General features: G+C 45.6%; 1 protein-coding gene across 1 annotated transcript in view; it reads left to right on the top strand.

The window, feature by feature from the left end:
* Positions 1-10,322, top strand: part of LOC137531613 (cadherin-related family member 4-like) — a 116,763-nt gene extending 106,441 nt beyond the window's left edge. Inside the window, exons 17-20 of the mRNA XM_068251553.1 lie at positions 1,049-1,105; positions 4,932-5,034; positions 5,752-5,779; positions 10,031-10,322. Of these exons, the coding sequence (XP_068107654.1) occupies positions 1,049-1,105; positions 4,932-5,034; positions 5,752-5,779; positions 10,031-10,086 (244 nt within the window). The 3' untranslated portion in view covers positions 10,087-10,322. The remainder of the gene's footprint in view (positions 1-1,048; positions 1,106-4,931; positions 5,035-5,751; positions 5,780-10,030) is intronic.
* Positions 10,323-14,067: the final 3,745 nt, after the last annotated feature.

Raw genomic sequence — 14,067 nt, 5'->3', positions numbered from 1 at the left:
CCCCAAAGTCTCTGGGCCCCCCTGCGATGGCAGGGGTCACAGGGGTGATTGCTACGCCTTTAACCCAATCCCTCCGTCCCTCTTTCTTCCTCACTTGTCCATCTTTCAGGACTCATGTACAGGTCTATCTAAATATATGTATTTTTCTACTGAAAAAATGTGTTTAATTGACTCTAAACTTTATTCCCATCCTTTAAAGGTAACCTGAGGTGAGAGTGATATGGAGGCTGCCATATTTTTTTATTTTTAAACAAGTTACCTGGCTGTCCCCCTGATCCCGTCTGTCTAATACTTTCAGCCACCATAGACCCTGAACAAGCATGCAGATCAGGTGCACTGACTCAAGTCTGACTGGATTAGCCACATGCTTGTTTCAGGGTTGTGACACAAACACTAGTGGTGTCAGAAGATCAACAGGACTACCAAGCAACTGGTATTTTTTAAAAGGAAATAAATTTGGCAGCCTCCATATCCCTCTAATCTCGGGTTCACTTTAAAGGGATACTTAAGCCACACAAAAAAAAAGTTTCACTTTCCTGGGGCTTCTACCACCCCCATGCAGCCGTCCTGTGCCCACACATGTCCTCAACGATCCTCCGTTTCCCTGCCACGAGTCGGTGGGCCACTACGCCTGCGCAGCTCTGGCCAAGCATATCCTTGCTCGCGTTCTCATCCGCAATAGCGCGCTGTGCAGGCACAGGACGCTATTGCGGATGGGAACCCGAACATAGATACAAGTGGCCAGGGCTGTGCAGGCGCGGTGGTCGGCGAAAACCAAACCAAACTAAGCCGCGGCGGGGGAATGGAGGATAGTTGAAGACTGGCACGGACACTGGCCAACTCTTATGAAAGCTTTATGGTATGTGTGTGTGTGTGTGTGTGTGTGTGGGGGGGGGGGGGTGATTAGGGGCGTGGCATAAGTGTCCCTCATTCTAAAAGCTTGGGAGGTATGCCTCACTTGTGGCAGTGCAATTTGTGTGTAGTGAAATCTTGCAAATGTCTCAAATTTTGGTATGTCACTTCATCAATGCTGCTTTTCCCTCCCAAGGTATCCGCTCTGTGTACGAGGCCCGAAAGAAGGAACAGAACCCTTACTGCAGCAGAGGTGAGTGAATCAACTTATACATGTTGCAGCAATCTTATTAATAATCAAGCAGATCCCACCTTCTATTCAGTGCTGCCCACTGAATAATTAAACTGTAAGTTTGTCTTAGTTTACATAAAAGCATTGTAAAGAGATCCCGATGCAGATTAAAATAAAAAAATGAGATACTTACCTGCAAAGAATGAAGCCTCTGGACCCTCCATAGGCTCCCCATGTCCTCCTGGAGACCACCGCTGCTGCCCGGGACCCAGGGGCGGCGCCAGGGGGGTGCTTGGGGGTGCTCGAGCACCCCCTAGAATTGTCCAAGCACCCCCAAAGCACCCCCTGGAGTGAACTGACTTCAGGCGTCTAAAAGACGCCAAGTCAGTTCACACCGGCAGCACGGAGCAGCAGGCAGGGCTACGGTAAGATGGCCGCCCGGAGCCCTGTTCTGCAGACTTCGGGCGGCCATTTTCCCGTAGCCTTGCTCTCTGCATGCAGGCAGGAAGTCTCGTGGTGACGTCGGGAAGGAAGAGGATCGTGGGCGCGCGGGCGCTGCGCGCCACAATGAGGTCGGGACTCGGGACAGGAGGTCGGGAAAGAAGGTCTTCTGGCTGTAGGTGAGTAAATGGGTTTTTCTTTTCTTTTTCAGGTGATGCGGATTGTGCATATTGGGGTCATATCTGCTACGGATTGTGCATATTGGGGTCATATCTGCTACGGATTGTGCATATTGGGGTCATATCTGCTACGGATTGTGCATATTGGGGCGATATCTGCTACCGATTGTGCATATTGGGGTCATTTCTGCTACCGATTGTGCATATTGGGGTCATTTCTGCTACCGATTGTGCATATTGGGGTCATTTCTGCTACCGATTGTGCATATTGGGGTCATATCTGCTACCGATTGTGCATATTGGGGTCATATCTGCTACCGATTGTGCATATTGGGGTCATATCTGCTACCGATTGTGCATATTGGGGTCATATCTGCTACCGATTGTGCATATTGGGGTCATATCTGCTACCGATTGTGCATATTGGGGTCATATCTGCTACCGATTGTGCATATTGGGGTCATTTCTGCTACGGATTGTGCATATTGGGGTCATTTCTGCTACGGATTGTGCATATTGGGGTCATATCTGCTACCGATTGTGCATATTGGGGCCATATCTGCTACCGATTGTGCATATTGGGGCCATATCTGCTACCGATTCTGCATATTGGGACCATATCTGCTACCGATTGTGCATATTGGGACCATATCTGCTACCGATTCTGCATATTGGGACCATATCTGCTACCGATTGTGCATATTGGGACCATATCTGCTACCGATTGTGCATATTGGGGCCATATCTGATACCGATTGTGCATATTGGGGCCATATCTGCTACCGATTGTGCATATTGGGGTCATATCTGCTACCGATTGTGCATATTGGGGTCATATCTGCTACCGATTGTGCATATTGGGGCTATATCTGATAACGATTGTGCATATTGGGGCCATATCTGATAACGATTGTGCATATTGGGGCCATATCTGATAACGATTGTGCATATTGGGGCCATATCTGATAACGATTGTGCATATTGGGGCCATATCTGATAACGATTGTGCATATTGGGGCCATATCTGATAACGATTGTGCATATTGGGGCCATATCTGATAACGATTGTGCATATTGGGGCCATATCTGATAACGATTGTGCATATTGGGGCCATATCTGATAACGATTGTGCATATTGGGGCCATATCTGATAACGATTGTGCATATTGGGGCCATATCTGATAACGATTGTGCATATTGGGGCCATATCTGATAACGATTGTGCATATTGGGGCCATATCTGATAACGATTGTGCATATTGGGGCCATATCTGATAACGATTGTGCATATTGGGGCCATATCTGATAACGATTGTGCATATTGGGGCCATATCTGATAACGATTGTGCATATTGGGGCCATATCTGATAACGATTGTGCATATTGGGGCCATATCTGATAACGATTGTGCATATTGGGGCCATATCTGATAACGATTGTGCATATTGGGGCCATATCTGATAACGATTGTGCATATTGGGGCCATATCTGATAACGATTGTGCATATTGGGGTCATTGGACGTGTTTTTTGTTAAAATCTGCTCACATTACGTGTATTTTCTTGAGAAAACCTGCACAATTATGTGAATTTTCTGGGAAAAGGGTCACCAAAACTTGGGCCCTCTGTCTTTGCGTTGCACTTTTAAAGGGAACCCGAGGTGAGAATAATATTGAGGCTGCCATATTTATCTCCCTTTAAGCAATACCAGTTGCCTGGCTGCGGTGCTGGTCCTCTGCCTCTTATTCTTTCAACCATAGACCCTGAACAAGCATGCAGCAGGTCAGGGGTTTCTGACAATATTGTCAGAACTGACAAGATTAGCTGCATGGCTTGTTTCTGGTGTAATTCAGTTCACTACTACAGCCAAATAGATCAGCAGGGCTGCCAGGCAACTAGTATTGTTTAAAAGGAAATAAATATGGCAGCCACCATATCACTCTCACCCTGGGTTCACGTTAAATTACAGTTAGCCCCGCCCTCACCCGGTCATGACCACGCCCATTTTTTCGCCGCGGCGCGCTTCGCGCGCCGCAGGTTGTAGCCACACCCATTTTTGGCGCGGCGCGCTTCGCGCGCCGCAGGTCGTCAGCTCCCCCGGAAATTGGTCCAGCACCTGCATAGCACCCCCTAAAAAAAATTCCTGGAGCCGCCACTGCCGGGACCCCCTTTAAGATTCTAACTACAAGTGGTTTCTGCTTACTGCGCAGGCACGGCCATACTCAAGCTCTTGTCTGATATGTTCTGGGGGTCTGTGCATAGCAACCATGGGGGCCAAGAGGACCTGGAAAACATCTACAGGATCCAGAGGTTTCCCTCTTCTTAGGTAAGTATAATTTTTTTTATATTACTCTGCCTTGGGCAGATCCTTTTTCAGGATCACCCACTTCCTCCCTAACACCATTTTTTCCAGGGTGCTTGAGAGGACATGGGGGACTCTAAAAGGATCAGAACCAGCTTTGCAAGTTTACCAGTGGTGAGGGGGCAGAGCCTGGCATCAGTGGTGGGGGTGGGGCCAGCTCCATCTCACCTGATGTAACTCCATCCCTCCTTGCACTAGTGCCAGCGTAATATGCTATTACATGATGCCAGTTGCTCCAGGAGTGGATGAAAGTGGCAGACTTTGTCTGTCACTTTGATCCACATAGGAGGATGTCATGCTGGATCCGGAAGCACCTGCCCTACAAAGGCAGTTGAGAGACGGGCCAGCGATGATTCTGATTGGAAGAAGATGGTGCTGTGCATGATTTTATTGGCAACCGCGCCACCTAGCAGCAGCCACCTTTTCCTATGTCGGACAATGTCCAACATAGAATAGGAAAGGGTTTGAGGATATTTCTAAAGCTGGGAATAGGTGATTCTATACCTGTTTGGTGATAAATATCACCATTTTTGTTCACCATCACCATATATGCTGTATAAAAGTGTCAAAAAATCTGAACTCTTACCATTTTGTTTTCTGTTCTCCTCTTTTCATTATTCATTCATTGTCCACCAGTTTTGAGAATATCTTCATCTTTATTAAAAGTTGAACTTACTCACCAAAATAAATTGGAAAACTTTTTTTTTTATCACATTGGAAGTGGAGAACTGTAGAGTAAAGGGTGCAGAGCAGAGGAAGAGAGAAGTTCTCATGTGCATATTGTCCACTTATGGCACCTATCTCCACTTTTCGGTCTCTTCACATCAGTGCTGGCTTAACAGAATTGTCTCCTTCCTTTTGGCAGCTCACTGCAGAATCCTGAACAACCAACCAACCCAAATAACCAGCAACCACCACCCCCTGCGAAGGAGAAGAAAGATGTTGCCCCAGTCAGCCCGCTAAGCCTGGTATGAATAGATCTACATGCCACTGGTAACAATGGCAAGATAAATCCAACAGCTAGGTCACTAAGCTGATATTGGTTCTCTGCAAAAATTGGAAGACATTTGGAGAAGTCCAAAGATCCTTCCCAAAAAATAAAAAGACCCAGAGATCCCAGGAGCCCCTTATAATGTAGTAATTGGTAACACCAAGTAAAGTAATAGATATAGGAGTGGTACTCACAAAAGGGGGTTGCAGCACTAGCAACCGCAGGCAGGAGAGAAGATCCCGCACTCACTGGGGCTCTGGAGGGTCATACTCTACAAAAATTACTAAAAGTTCAAAGGAACTCAAAATTCATTGAGCTTAGAGCAAACTCCCTCCAAAAATTGGTGGGATGAAGAATATATGGGGAGGGAAGAGCCGTCCCCAAAAAACTGAGAGATGGCTGTAAACTGTCTACAAAAAATAATAGTACTTGCTTACCTCAGGTGAAGAGAGCAACTTGTATGATGTTGCACATAAGATGAATAAACTCCACAGTGCGATGGGGTGGGTAGAAGCTGGGTGGGAGGACACCTTTTCACTTTGGCAGGGACAATGGGACTAAATAAAATCTCACATAACACACTATATTACTTAGACATAACATCTATGCAAATGAGCCATATAAAATAATACAAATTATATATACTATTTACTGCAAGGAGTAATGTGTGACTCTTCTAACTTTTGTCTTACAGCAATTTGATGGCAGAGCTCAGGATCCAGGTAAGTGTCCGATCCTACTGCAGTGCTGCCCCTCCTCCATCCTCAGCACACTCTCCGCCCCCTCCTCCATCTTCAACAGAGCCTCCATCCACAGCATAACTTGCATCACAGCCTCTGTCCACAGCATAGCCTGCAACACAGTCTATGTTCACAGCCTCCATCCATAGCATAGCCTTTACCACAGCCTCTGTCTGCAGCCTCCATCCATAGCATAGCCTACACCCCATCCTTGGTCCACAGCATAGCCTGCTGCACCATTGCCTCTGTCTATAGCATAGCCTGCAGGCTGCACCACAGCCTCCACCCTCAGCATAGCCTGCACCACAGCATGTGCCCACAGCATAACCTGCACCACAGCATCTTTCCACAGCATAGCCCACACTACAGACTCCGCCCACAGCATAGCCTGCATTGCAGCCTCTGCCCACAGCATAGCCTGAACCACAGCTTCTACCCAAAACATAGTCTACACCACAGCCTCCATCCATAGCATAGCCTACACCACAGCCTCCATCCACAGCACAGCCTGCAACACATCCTCCGCTCATAGCATAGCCTGCAACATAGTCTCCGCCCACAGCATAGCCTGCAACACAGCTTCTGCCCATAGCATAGCCTACACAACAGCCTCCATTCACAGCATAGCCTGCACCACAGCCTTCGTCCATAGCATAGCCTACACCACAGCCTCCTCCGCCCAGAGCATAGCCTGCAACATAGCCTCCGCCTATAGCATAGCCTGCAGGCGGCACCGCAGCTTCCACCCTCAGCATAGCCTGCACCACAGCATTTGACCACAGCATATCCTGCACCACAGCATCTGTCCACAGCGTAGCCCACACTACAGCCTCTGTCCACAGCATAGCCTGCACTACAGCTTCTGACCAAAACATAGCCTACACCACAGCTTCCATCCATAGCATAGCCTACACCACAGCCTCTATTCACAGCATAGCCTGCACCACAGCCTCCATCCGTAGCATAGCCTACACCACAGCCTCCTTTCACAGCACAGCCTGCAACATAGCCTCTGCCTATAGCATAGCCTTCCCCACAGCCTAGGCTCCGCCCACAGCATTGTGACAAGCAATCTTTAGGGTTACAGTTCTGGGATCAAGCACTTTAGAGATGCACTGCTTGGCAGTGCCAAACACAATCTGCTGTTCTGTTGTGAGGGAAAAAGGGACTAGCAGTGAATGAGTAATTGTGGTCCAACAGCACAAGGAACCGCAGAAGAGAGTGCCACTTGCGTGTTGTTTAGCGATCCACCATGGCCAATCACTAAATGACATTGTGTGGCAAATGTACTACAATACATTCTTGGGCTGAGAAGACCCTGGAGGATCGTCTTGGTTAGGGATTATTTAGGGTTCGTACGAGAGACTCTTTATCTTTGAAAATTAAGCTGGCAGGAAATGGAGTCCCTGCTTTGAATCATGAATACGGAGTATAAATGGCCATTCTTCTTATATCCATCTCACACCTGAGCTAACATACAACTGTAATAAGAAATAAATCATAACCAAATGTGCATGCCAAAAGGTGACCATACATCTATCGATATTGCGGCCCGATCGACCATGAAAATCACTGCCGCAACAAGCATGCCTGATCAACAATTTGTCCAGTATTGGGCCGAATCCAGACAAATGTATCGATCGAGCATGCTGCAAAATCTTGGTCCAACGTGGTCAATTGGGTGTACGACGGCCAACATACAGGATGGACCCCTGACTGCTGTCGCCGCAAATGTAATTGTGCGCCCCCTTCGGGTACTTGTGCATTTAAATCTCACCTGCTCCACCTCCCGCCACTGTCCAACTTTTCCCGGTCTTATTTGCTGCTTCTCCCAAGCGCCACATGCTATACACGGCCATCACGTGTGTGGTGTGTGTGACGGTGTGGCTCATGGAGAAGCAGCGGACGAGACCGGGAGCAGCTGAACAGCTTCGGCAGCTGGAACAGGTGAGATTTGAATGCACAGGCATTGGGGGGTACATTAACATTTGGGGGACAACGGCCAGATGGTGGAGGCAGCGTCTCAAAGCCAATTCCCAAAAGTTTTCATGGTGAAATTGATCGGCCATGAGCAGCCAATAGATCTCTCTCTGATAAGATTCGATCATAGAGAGATCTGTTTCTTGGTCTACAGGGAGTGCAGAATTATTAGGCAAGTTGTATTTTTGAGGAATAATTTTATTATTGAACAACCATGTTCTCTATGAACCCAAAACACTCACTAATATCAAAACTGAATATTTTTGAAAGTAGTTTTTAGTTTGTTTTTAAGTTTTAGCTATTTTAGGGGGATATCTGTGTGTGCAGGTGACTATTACTGTGTATAATTATTAGGCAACTTAACAAAAAACAAAAATATACCCATTTCAATTATTTATTTTTACCAGTGAAACCAATATAACATCTCAACATTCACAAATATACATTTCTGACATTCAAAAACAAAACAAAAACAAATCAGTGACCAATATAGCCACCTTTCTTTGCAAGGACACTCAAAATCCTGCCATCCATGGATTCTGTCAGTGATTTGATCTGTTCACCATCAACATTGCATGCAGCAGCAACCACAGCCTCCCAGACACTATTCAGAGAGGTGTACTGTTTCCCCTCCTTGTAAATCTCACATTTTATGATGGACCACAGGTTCTCAATGGGGTTCAGATCAGGTGAACAAGGAAGCCATGTCATTAGTTTTTCTTCTTTTATACCCTTTCTTGCCAGCCACGCTGTGGAGTACTTGGACGCGTGTGATGGAGCATTGTCCTGCATGAAAATCATGTTTTTCTTGTAGCATGCATACTTCATCCTGTACCACTGCTTGAAGAAGGTGTCTTCCAGAAACTGACAGTAGGACTGGGAGTTGAGCTTGACTCCATCCTCAACCCGAAAAGGCCCCACAAGCTCATCTTTGATGATACCAGCCCAAACCAGTACTCCACCTCCTCCTTGCTGGCATCTGAGTTGGACTGGAGCTCTCTGCCCTTTACCAATCCAGCCACGGGCCCATCCATCTGGCCCATCAAGACTCACTCTCATTTCATCAGTCCATAAAACCTTACAAAAATCAGTCTTGAGATATTTCTTGGCCCAGTCTTGACGTTTCAGCTTGTGTGTCTTGTTCAGTGGTGGTCGTCTTTCAGCCTTTCTTACCTTGGCCATGTCTCTGAGTATTGCACACCTTGTGCTTTTGGGCACTCCAGTGATGTTGCAGCTCTGAAATATGGCCAAACTGGTGGCAAGTGGCATCTTGGCAGCTGCACGCTTGACTTTTCTCAGTTCATGGGCAGTTATTTTGCGCCTTGGTTTTTCCACACGCTTCTTGCGACCCTGTTGACTATTTTGAATGAAACGCTAGATTGTTCGATGATCACGCTTCAGAAGCTTTGCAAATTTAAGAGTGCTGCATCCCTCTGCAAGATATCTCACTATTTTTGACTTTTCTGAGCTTGTCAAGTCCTTCTTTTGACCCATTTTGCCAAAGGAAAGATAGTTGCCTAATAATTATGCACACCTGATATAGGCTGTTGATGTCATTAGACCACACCCCTTCTCATTACAGAGATGCACATCACCTAATATGCTTAATTGGTAGTAGGCTTTCGAGCCTTTACAGCTTGGAGTAGGACCACATGCATAAAGAGGATGATGTGGTCAAAATACTCATTTGCCTAATAATTCTGCACTCCCTGTATCTGCCCATACATCGCTTGGTGGATGGGCACCTTAATTCACACCTGACAAATATCAGTAGGCTTCTTATGATGTACACAGCACATAATGTAAAGCTATAGCACACACAGGGGTGTAGCAATAGGGGTTGCAGAGGTAGCGACCGCATCGGGGCCCTTGGGCCAGAGGGGCCCCGAAGGGCCCGCCCTCAACTACAGTATTAGCTCTCTATTGGTCCTGTACTCATAATAATTACTTCTATAGATACTTTGAATAGTGGTAATCCTTAACAAACTGTTTCCCATCCTTTTCTTGCACCTCTGAAACTGTAGTTGCCCTTGGCAGGTTTTGGCGCGCCGTATCAATTGTTACGTATAGAGTGCTTGGGGGGGGGGGGGGCCCCATTGTAAAACTTGCATCGGGGCCCACTGCTCCTTAGCTACGCCACTGAGCACACAGCAGAGTCATGTACAGTTTCTATATATTTTATGTCAGGCAGGATTGTGGTGAGCTGCAATCAGGATTCTTGTGTTTACATCCTCTCTTCTGCTTTCTCCGCAGTGACGGGACGTGAATATCTCTTCAACAGCCACACTGGAGAGCGGCGCTGGGTCTGAGAGCAGCGAACACCCCCGGGAACTCCAATTCTATCACATCCAATCATTTATCCTTGTGGGCAATCGTATAAAGGATGTGATTGTGTGCTCATGTCGCAGGAGCTCTAACATCTGTAATGGGAAGAATATCCAAATCAAATACTTGATTACAGCTTAAATGCACTTAATCAATTTTCTAAAAATAGCTAATGTCATTCACTGTGTCTGTTTTCTAAAATAAATTATTTTGATTATAATTGGTGTCTCTTCTTGCTTTGGATATGATGATGCGCAGTAACTGCTTTTCTCCAGCAGGGGGCAGACTATAAAGGAAGCGACTCAATAATGTAACAGTATACAAATCATCCAAAATTTTACTAAGTGGAGTTGTAAGCAAATATTTTGCCACCCCTGGTCAAACGTCACATTGTTATTTATTTATTTTTTTTAAAACCGCAAACCTTAAAGCCTCTTTCACATTATCACACGCAGATGGCCGTGCGATCGGAACGCAACGTGTACAATCACACGCCATCTGCGTTTGCATGCGTTGCGTGGTTGATCCCATGCAATGTAGTGAATGGGTCAGCCACGCGTTTTGCTAAAAAATGCATGCAGCATGCGTTCACGCACCGCACTGGTACGGAACTTTTTGATAAAGTAAATTACTCCAAGTAAAATAAGCCATAGATTACTTTTCTCCTGTGTTGCTGTCACTTACAGTAGGTTGTAGAAATCTGACAGAACTGGCAGGTTTTGGACTAGCCCATCTCCTCATGGGGGATTCTCAGGGTTTTCTTTATTTTCAAAAGCACTTAGGCTACATATGAACTGTACAGTAGAGAGTAGATTCCGCACTAGGTCGGTAGAAACAAACTTTGCTTTATTCAATCACGTACATGACAGGCTAAAATCCATCACCAAATGCTGACATGTTTCGGACGTTACACGTCCTTAACCACTTCACCACTGAGGGGTTTTACCCCCTGAGCACCAGAGCAATTTTCACCTTTCAGCGCTCCTTCCATTCATTCGTCTATAACTTTATCATTACTTGTCACAATGAAATGAACTATATCTTGTTTTTTCCGCCACCAATTAGGCTTTCTTTAGGTGGGACATTATGCCAAGAATTATTTTATTCTAAATGTGTTTTAATGGGAAAATAGGAAAAATGTGGGAAAAAATTAATTATTTTTCAGTTTTCGGCCATTATAGTTTTTAAATAATGCATGCTACTATAATTAAAACCCATGAAATGTATTTGCCCTTTTGTCCCGGTTATAAAACCATTTAAATTATGTCCCTATCACAATGTTTGGCGCCAATATTTTATTTGGAAATAAAGGTGCATTTTTTCAGTTTTGCGTCCATCCCTAATTACAAGCCCATAGTTTATAAAGTAACAGTGTTGTACCCTCCTGACATAAATATTTAAAAAGTTCAGTCCCTAAGGTAACTATTTATATATTTTTTTTAATTGTAAATTTTTTGATTTTTTTTTTCATTACAAAAAAAAAAAAAATGGGGAGTGTGGGAGGTAATGAGTTAATTTTTTGTGTATAACTAATTCATTTGTGTTTGAAAAATGTTTAGGGTGTAGTTTTACTATTTGGCCACAAGATGGCAACAGTAACTTTTTGTCTAATGCGACCTCCAAGCGTCCTTCCGGACGCTCGGAGGAAGTATAAGGAGGCTGGACACGTGAGTTTTTTTTCACAATGATCCGCTGCCCATCGGAGAGCAGCGGATCATTGCGGGGCTTAGATCAACGAACGGGAATGGATTTTCCCGTTCATTGATCTCCGGGCGAGCGGGCGGCGGCATGTTTACTAGCGGCGGGCGGCGTGTTTACGAGCGGGAACGCGGGCAGCGGCGGGAGCGCGGAAAGTACGGATTTCTCCGTCCCTGGGGGTTAAAGGATGGAAAAAGGGACGGAGATTTTCGTACGGGCGGGGGTAGAGTGGTTAATCATAGCATATGATTAAGGACGTGTAACGTCCGAAACATGTCAGCATGTGGTGATGGATTTTAGCCTGTCATGTACGTGATTGAATAAAGCAAAGTTTGTTTCTACCGACCTAGTGCGGAATCTACTCTCTACTGTACTGGACTTGGGGTTCGAGCAGCCCGTTTTTCCTGCACTGTTGGTAGACGGAGTTGTGAGCGGAGTTCCACCTACATTACAAACATATGAACTGTATTGTGAAATTTTCGCGTCCCAAAAAAATGTACATGATTTTTCTGTTTGGCGAAAATTTGCATGTAAATTTGTATGCGTCTTTATTGGTCAAATGTATTCATTAGTCAAATTTAACATAATCTGCCTATCAACAGCTTAGTCATGAATGCTGATAACTTCCTGTAATGCAAAAATTTGCATTGCTATCCAATGCCATTGCAAAGCATTATATGCGAATCGCGGCCGATACGCGTAAATTCCTGAAAAAATGAAGCAGGACCTCAGATTTTTTTTTGCATACGAACGCTTATGAAAATTCGCATTTAATAGAAACGGCCCCATTCACTGCCATTTGTTGCTAAACTAATTCAAATTTTCTATGCGAAAAATCTAATACAAAATGCACAAGTGGAAACCTAGTTGCTCTGTCCAACTGTCAGAATAGTGTGCAAACCAGGTGTGTGTGTGTGTGGGGGGGGGGAAAGGGGGGGATCGGGGGAGCAGCCTTATCTTTGTATACATCCTTTCCAGGGAGTGCTTTAATAATGAAAATCTCCCATGAAGAGATGGACTAGTCAAAACCCTGTCAGTTCTCTCAGATTTCTACTAACTACTGTAAGTGACAGCAACATAGGAGAAAGGTAATTTATAGCTAATTTTACCCTTGATTAAACATCCTTCTTTATTTGTATGTGTTTACATGAATTTTAAATCATTTAACAATTTTTAGTGATAGTGGTCCATTAAAGCTTTCTTAAATGAGTCTGCAGTTATAGGGAACCTTAATCAGAAAAAAAAATGAGTTTAACTTACCTGAGGCTTCTACCAGCCCCCTGCAGCCGCCCTGTGTCTGTGCTGTCACTGAGCGATCCTCCAGTCCCCTGCAGCGCCCCTCTTTGCCGGGTGACTCGGCGAGCTGATGGCCACTGTGCATGCGTGGCCACGCGTGGCCTCTAACATGCTCCGCGCAAACACAGTAGTGATCTCCCTGAACTGCACATGTGCAGAGTGCTCCCATCCACGGGAGCGGGATCAGGAGGCGCCCATCCAAAAGAAAGGGACACTGCGGGCGACTGGAGGATCTCTCAGTGAGAGCGCAGGCACAAGGCGGATGCAGTGAGCTTGTAGAAGCCCCAGGTAAGTTAAACTATTTTTTTTTTTCAAATTTAGGTTCATTTTAAATAAATTAAAGAAACAAAACAAAACAGATATCTGAGGAGAGGGAAGGCCCTGGGTCCTATATCGCCTTTCCGTTCCTCCTATGGTCCCTGCATTCCACCGCTGGTTGCAGCGCGCATTGCGCTCTATGCAGTTGTAAAGCATATTCCCAGTGCATGTGTAATAAGAGCTGTCTACCGCAAAGCGCGCTGTGCAGTAGAGATGGCTTGAACCTCCGATTTTCGAACAGCAATAGACTTCAATGGGGAGGCGAACTTTGAAAACTAGAAACATTCATTCTGGCCAGAAAAGTGATGGAAAAGATGTTTACCATCTGAGTTTTTGCATGGATGAGTGGGATACACACCAAAAGTCCCGGGGAAAAATCTGGATTTGACGCACAGCAGCGTTTTAAGGGCAGAAATCACATTGCAATGCTAAATTGCAGGCATAAAGTGCTTTAAAACATCTTGCATGTGTATACATCAATCAGGTAGTGTAATTAGTGTACTGCTTCACACTGACACACCAAACTCACTGTGTAACGCACCGCAAACAGCTGTTTGTGTAGTGACGGCCTTGCTGGACTGGTGCGCACCATGGCGAGAGTGCAGGCAGGGCCGGGCCGAGGCATTGGCTGGAGAGGCTCCAGCCTCAGGGCG

Source organism: Hyperolius riggenbachi, chromosome 9, assembly GCF_040937935.1.
Source record: "Hyperolius riggenbachi isolate aHypRig1 chromosome 9, aHypRig1.pri, whole genome shotgun sequence".
NCBI lineage: Eukaryota > Metazoa > Chordata > Amphibia > Anura > Hyperoliidae > Hyperolius > Hyperolius riggenbachi.
Note: the sequence above shows the minus strand (reverse complement) of the source record. Positions and strands in the feature narration are given on the sequence as shown.